The sequence below is a fragment of the Brachycentrus maculatus genome, unplaced genomic scaffold (genome assembly GCF_059751285.1).
Source record: "Brachycentrus maculatus isolate JH-2025_06_01 unplaced genomic scaffold, ASM5975128v1 h1tg000395l, whole genome shotgun sequence".
In the NCBI taxonomy this organism is placed as follows: domain Eukaryota; kingdom Metazoa; phylum Arthropoda; class Insecta; order Trichoptera; family Brachycentridae; genus Brachycentrus; species Brachycentrus maculatus.
In genome coordinates this window covers 107,374-114,574 of record NW_028281144.1, presented here as the reverse complement: position 1 = coordinate 114,574, position 7,201 = coordinate 107,374, and the positions used below count along the sequence as shown (strand labels likewise).

Sequence of the window (7,201 nt, the reverse complement as noted above, 5' to 3'; positions counted from 1 at the left end):
TTTAGTATTCAATTATTTAATATTGTTTCACTTCTTAGTACACCAAAACCCACATGAACAGTTAAATCTTCCGGTAGTTCCAAAATTTCCTCCATAACTATTTCTTCTTTCTTGCCTTTCGCTGGTTTTCCTTTAATAGTATCATCAGGATACTTCAGATCCTTTAAATAATTGATTAATTAAAATATGCTTAACAACAAAAATCATGGCTCTTTATTGAATATACGTAAAAATTAATATTATTTTTACCTTGAGACCTTCAGTCGCAACGGCATCATTGGTATTAGTACCATTTTTGTTTGTGGTTTTGTCATAAGCATCTCTGCTGCTGGTACCAGCGTCTTGGCCACAAGGAGCTGCGTTGTTGCCACTAGCATGTTTGTCATTGTCATCTGCGTTCTTATCATTAGTATCTGCAACATTGTCTATGGCATCTGTTTCTTTAATTTTTCTATTCTCTACCCACTGATAGTCAAGAAAAGATTCTTTCCATTTTGGCGGACGCAAATGACAGTGGAAAACAGAAATAGTATCTTTGGAAATTATATTGTCATCTGAGACTGACGTTCCGGTTTTCGAATGGGAAACTCTCGATTCTTTTTTTTCCAGATTACTCTTTTTCTTCGAGGGATTTTTCATTTCCGATTGGTTCATCTGCGAACATAAAAAAATATCATGGGCAAGAACTAAATAAACTGTTTAAGAAATACGTAATTTATGTTTTTTTAAATACATTTATTTTACCGTTACGCTTATTAATTTGACGGTTACTCTAGATCTAAATGTATCTCTCAGAAGGCGCAAATCGTCGCAAGGAATTTGGATGCTTGGAATGGCGAATTCCATTAGGGTTTTCCAGGGCTGTTTGGGTGTCTTAATTCTAGGTTTATTACATAGTTCTTCAAGTTCTATTGTTGGAGAAATAAATATGTTGGCGTTTGAAATTGGTTTAGGTAGAGAATTTGTCTCAGCTACGTCTAAATGTTTGTCGTCAAATAAACACTTTTCAGACACTTGTATCGGTTCTTCAAATTTTTTTTCCAAGGAATCTGTAACATCAAGCTATTTATAATTTCGGTTTCAGATATAATCGACAAAGGTTGAATATGATAGTTGAAATCAAACGTACTATTACTCAATTTTATGGAACGTGATTTCGAAGCTTTTATTTCATATAAAATTTCTTCTTCACTGTTGTCATAATTAAGTTGAATGAGTTTTGGAGACGTGGTCTTGTTTTCAGATAAATGCATAAAGCTAACATTATTGTATTTGATAAATTCTATTAACACATCATCCAGTAAAGGAACATGTATTTCCAAATAGTACATCTTTGTCACAGTCTGAAATAATAAAACATGTTAGTTATTAGAATTTTCGCTTGAAATTGAAAACAGTTTATAATTATTTGAATATTTAAAGTTTATATAAATGAGCATCTAACCTTGTCGAAAATAGGCACAGGTAGAGACATCACTCGATAGCAAGAGAACATAAATATACCTCTAGTCAAAGCACTATCCTCGATCCCTTCCATGAAATCTGTATCCAAATTTTTATCATCTTCTAGGATTTCTATGCCATCCAAGTACAGAAGTCTCGGTAAGTAACTCAACACGACATCTTTATAAATCGGACACAACTAAGAATTGAAAAAAAACGGAATAATTTAATAAAATTTTGGCTTCACTATTTGGGAGGTATCTACACAATAAGAATTACCGAGCAAGGATTTCCATCTAGTGAAAGGGATGATAGAGTTTCCACATTTGCCAAAATAGTTAGAACTTCGCATATATCAGATATATCGTTGTCGGATAGGTCCAAAACACTAATGTTGGTCATTTGTAGGGAATGTAAACCATTATTTTCTGAAAAAGGGTTAAACTTATTAAATGCAATAAAATAATGAAAATTAATTATATTTCAATCCTCTAATGGAGCCGGCATCCCAATACGGATGAAGCGCTTCGACTCGACTACAAAAATCAGAGTGTTAAGTAAATGAACATGTTCGTATACATTTTTCTGATAAATTTCAAAATTTTAGTTCTCCATATGGTATGTGCATAATAGAGGTTGCATAATGATCAATGATGGGCGACGAAAAATCTGGAAAATTATATTAATTTACACAAGCTGAAAAAGGTATTGATTTTGTCTATGTGAAAATCGGGAAAACATAGAAATGAACGTAAAATAATTTGGTCGAGAATCATTAAAATAAATGTGCATATAAGGTACTATTACAACTCACCGTTAGAAATCATATTTCTTCCTAATCCCAAATAAGACAAACTTTCCGGAGAATTCTGAGTGATAGACGAAATATCGCTAATAAAATTTCCATACAGCTCTAACATTTGCAAATCAGGCGACAAATTCTTTCCATTAATATATTTTAAATAATTTAAACCCAAGTACAAAAATTTAATTCCTTTAAATTGCTTAAGTGACGAATCCACATAGGTAACCTATTCAAATAATAAAAACGTTTCACAAATTTATTTAACGTAAATAAAATTACACTACTAATATATCTGTCATCCTTTTTGGTCAAACACGCTATAATTCGGTGTTTTTCAATATAGGGCGCACTTTCTACTACGCAATTTTATTGGTTTTGGAGCAATGTGCGTATCATTAATACGTTACTTTTTTGACTGGAGCTATTATAGGTCGTTTTGACTTTGATGATAGATTTAACAGAAATCGATTTTCCACTTAAGATAACTACTTTAGTATTAGTAGGACAGATATAACCAATGTGTCCACGCAGTATCATAGCGGTATCTTAAATAACTCTTATAATTAAGTAGGAGTAATGAATAAAAAAACTTGTACTTAAATTACACTTTAACTCATACTTAAATAGATAAAATTCACCTACTTGGTTGTTCAAGAGGCGCAAAACCTGGGCATGATTTTTTAGCCAATCAAAATCTAGTTTCGTTTTTTCTTTGGCTGACTTTTTTATAATGTTTTCGACTGAATTTGTTATATTATTTGCTTTATTATATTCAAATACATCTTCGTCGGTACCAAATCTCTCTAAATCCCAAAGGGTCATATCCATAAGCTCTAGGAAATTCTCAGTTTTAATTCTGCAGTGAAAATCGCCCATAAAATTATATAAAGAGGATTTATTAACTTTTGATCTCAGTGCTTCGGAGAAGGTAAGCTTGTTGCATTTTCCTTTATCATAGTTAGAGCGATGCTCAATGAATGACTCTTGCAATGTTGACCATGTGACGAACGATCGAATTCTTTCTTCGTACCCTAAAATACGAGTTATACAAAAAAACTTAATTTACACAATTTTCTGTTGTAAAATTATATAATTTACAGTATTATTTTGTAATATGTTTATAAACGTTTCAGAGTATGCACAATTATACTTTTGTGACGATATTATTTCGCTTTTTAAGGGGAGGGGATTGCGTATAAAAATGACAGTGAAATTTTTAGTTATTTAGATTTTAATTTGATTTTGATCTTAATTTACATAATTTTTTGTTGTTGTAAGATTACATAACTTACAGTATAATTTTGTAATAAAGTAAAATTGAGTGACGATATTGTTTCACCTTTTAATGGGAGGGGATTACGTCTAAAAATGACAGTTAATTTTTAGTTTTTAGATTTTTATTCGATTTTGATTTTCATGTAATAAAATTCGAGTCAATTAATGTTCATTCATTTATACTGAACTAATAAAGTTTTGAAACCACCCGTTGAAAACAATCTCAGACCTGGAATTATTGCTTCAGGAAATTTACGCGCAGTAGAAGATCTTGATGTTTCAGATATTACACGTAATTTTGAACTAGAATCCATGTTTATAAAGTAAAGCACATATATTTACTTAATGATGTTGTGATTTTTATATGAAATATAAGAATAGCTCAATTATAGTGGACGACAAATAAAATATAATTTTTACTATGAATTTTTTTTGTTTATTAATTTATTAGAGCTCCTATTTTGAAATTTTTAAAGGTTTCTACTTGACAAATTCTATTATATAATTAAGTCTAATAATGGAAAGTATTTAATTATTAAATTGTTAGGTACATATAAGGAAGTTATTGACTCATAATTTATACAAAATAATATTGTAGATCCATCGAAATCCATTTAAAAAGAAAAACCATGGATCGTTCGAATTGACTATGTATATTATATTTACTTATATGTAGGTAGGTAAGTACTAGTAAAGAAATTATGATAAATTCTTTCAATGTCGGTAAAGTAAACATCTGTATAGTTAAATATTCCGTCAAAAGGCGGCGCACGGATTATTTTGGTGAAACAGAAAAACTTCCGCATCTGTCACTCTTCCTCAGTTTTATTTATTTTATCACCAAAATTTGCTTATTATTTTTATGTTCACAGTACAAAAATAACGGAAACGTTGTGAAGCAATATAATTCATATTTTCTTTACTGTTTCTTCACGTTTATCAAAATGTGTTTGTTAAAAAGGTCTAGAATATTGTAGGTCAACTTGTAAGTGTTTGTGTGAATTGTCGCTAGAGTGCGCGTGTTGCCACCGGTTCACATAATATAATATATGGCGGGAACTTTGACACTGACTTGTGACTCGGTGCTACATTTTATTGTCAGTGTCGCGGATTGTGAAATTCAAGTTGTCATTTTTTCGTTCACACTGTGTACTTAGTAAACTTCTATCATGTCCGCCTAATTGATTACTTTCGTAAATAGTGTACAAAATTATTTTGCTTTAATCCCAAGAAGCTTCGTTTTGCTGATACATGCATTTTAACTGGTTTCCTCGCATGGTAAGTGAAAGTTTTGTCATTAATAACAAATAACTAATGTTTAGTCTTACTTCACTTAGCGCCCCGTTACTTTTAATGCTAACATGATTAATATTTCCTTTTGATATTCTGTAATAATTTCTTTCGATTTAAGATGTCATGTATCATTAAGATGTATCTCAACATGACGAACACATGAACGTTTTTATAATAATAAATTAATAATTACATAATCTCCTCGCTTTTATATAATAATTATAATATTTATAAATAACATTATCACATTGGTTTGTTTTTCGTAAAAATAGAAAAATGTGTATTTCTAATATTTAAATATAAAAAAATTCAATTCAATACGATTTGCTAAGTATACTACATAAGGGTTGGTATATTCATTGCCAGCGCTATGCCTAGGTGGCCTAGGCCATGAGCCGGTCGCTTAGAGCGAGTGGAAAATAATGGGAAATGTATATGCCAGTAGTTGAGACGATTCCGTAGTAAATATTAGGTAAATAAAATTCCGGAAAAATCCTCGGTAATCGAAAAATAATTATATAATTACGTTACACTACGAGTCCTAAATTTATAGCGATAGAAGAAGGAAGTCTGAACACGTTATAAAAATTACAAAAAAATATGGAAAGGATTTGTGGCAGCTTGATTGGTAGTCTACTTACTTTCATATAATTCTTCTTTAATTGATGCATTCAATAATTTAATTCGAGACTGTATGCTCTTCATCCTCTGAAACCTATTAATGAAGGCTTAAAATACATTGAGTTTTTTTTCTATGCATATTTATGTCATCCTCACATGATTGATTTGCTCTCGTTCGAAAAATATTATAAAACTCTAGGTTTGATCACATAGTTACCGTGTAATTTGAATAGATTCTTGTTTGTTTAGCCGTGGCGCGATATTCCACACTCTCTCATTATTTGAATATTAATTAAATTGAAAATAGCGTAAATAAAGGACAAGGACCCAAATAATAATTTTTACTTAACATGTAAAATTGTCTAGTGAAATTCTAGTGAATCAAGGACTATGTTTTGAATTTGAACAATATATATATTCATTCGAACCCTTAATCGCACCCCAATGGTGCATAGGGCACTGTATCATATAAACGCAGTGTTATCTTGATCGTTAACACACGAAGGAAAGGTGGTTAGCCCTCAACTTCAGGTACCAGTCCAGGGTAATATTGAATAAATATTAGAGTGAAAAAATCACTTCATATTCTTGGAACTTCTATATACATATAATGTATATGTATATACAAGTTCCAAGAATTTGAGTAGTGTGGTTGTCAATCATGGGTAGAATTGGTGATTGTTACACGTGTTGTAAAGTGATCACTTAAACCACTATGACGGTCAGAAGCTCAGTAAATGGCCAGACTTCCATATTCTTCTTCATCTATGTTGAAAATAAAATAATATAAGAAATAACCCCTAATTGGAGATAATCCAGATCTGTTAACAAGTATTTGAACACACCCAAAATGTCGTACGTAATTTTTAACTCAAGTTAGTTTAACGACTATGTCAGACCCAACGACAGAATTGGTTGCTTTTATCTTATTCTGCAGTGTAAACAAGTGTATGTAGTGATCACTTAAGCAAGCCAGGTCGAAGGCCCGGGATGCTCACATTTCATCTTCTTTCGTATAAAAACAATAGACGCTTCATATTAAGCTGAGACACTTTTAACACTAGTTTTCACTAGAGTAAAAAGATTTTTAGCCAAATTAGGATTTGAAAGGTAACACATACTAAATAGTGTATGTAATGTAAAGATAATGTAAAGATACTAGGTAAATGTAGTACTTAAATGAATTATACTTATATAATACTATTAAGTAATATAATAGTAGTGAAAACTAGTTTTCACTAGAGTAAAAAGATTTTTAGCCAAATCAGGATTTCAAAGGTAACAAATACTAAATATTGTATGTAATGTAAAGATAATGTAAAGATACTAGGTAAATGTAGTACTTGAATGAATTATACTTATATAATAGTATTATATATATATACTTATTTATAATGATAAAAAAATCAGTCGGTTTTATCTAGTATTCAATATCTGATTTTATTATTATCATTAACAGATATTTCATTTATAATTCAGATAATATTACCGTAAACGGAATTAAGTGGTTTTCCTTGTCGGTAAATATCGAATTTAAATTGAGATTTACCGACTAAATGTAAATAATTAAGAACGGCAAACATTGTCATGTGTACCTACTCATACTTGTGTACTTACATTATTCATTCAAGTTTGCGCGGCCAGTATTTTCGACGCTGTGTAAGCTTTTTTCTAAAAAAAATAGCTGTCCATATATCTAATACACGTGTATATGTAATAGATGTAATGGTATATTATTTATAGCTCGCTATGTCGCATAAGAGA

The 7,201-nt window shown here is 30.5% G+C and overlaps 2 protein-coding genes across 2 annotated transcripts in view; one reads left to right on the top strand and one right to left on the bottom strand.

Annotated features, from left to right (window-relative positions):
- Positions 1–8: 8 nt before the first annotated feature.
- On the bottom strand, positions 9–3,975 carry LOC148302962 (uncharacterized). Its single transcript, XM_088270751.1, has 9 exons — positions 3,753–3,975; positions 2,891–3,279; positions 2,258–2,474; positions 1,723–1,871; positions 1,445–1,642; positions 1,130–1,343; positions 745–1,049; positions 250–654; positions 9–161 (listed from the first exon to the last, which is right to left on the bottom strand). The coding sequence occupies exons 1-9, from the start codon at positions 3,835–3,837 to the stop codon at positions 9–11; spliced, it is 2,115 nt and encodes a 704-aa protein (XP_088126877.1). The 5' UTR covers positions 3,838–3,975.
- A 321-nt stretch (positions 3,976–4,296) lies between these two features.
- The window catches only part of LOC148302961 (sodium-coupled monocarboxylate transporter 1-like), a 35,093-nt gene continuing 32,188 nt past the window's right edge, over positions 4,297–7,201 (top strand). The window contains exon 1 of the mRNA XM_088270753.1: positions 4,297–4,801. The gene's annotated coding sequence lies outside the window, so the exon portion shown is untranslated. The remainder of the gene's footprint in view (positions 4,802–7,201) is intronic.

What these genes read in the sequence shown, in the direction of transcription:
- LOC148302962 (XM_088270751.1), bottom strand. Translation starts at nt 3,837, where the DNA reads ATGGATTCTAGTTCAAAATTACGTGTAATATCTGAAACATCAAGATCT. An exon ending in TAGATGGAAATCCTTGCTCG is followed by an intron (nt 1,643 to 1,722) that starts GTAATTCTTATT and finishes TTCAATTCTTAG; the next exon opens with TTGTGTCCGATTTATAAAGA. An exon ending in TTCCATAAAATTGAGTAATA is followed by an intron (nt 1,050 to 1,129) that starts GTACGTTTGATT and finishes TTGATGTTACAG; the next exon opens with ATTCCTTGGAAAAAAAATTT.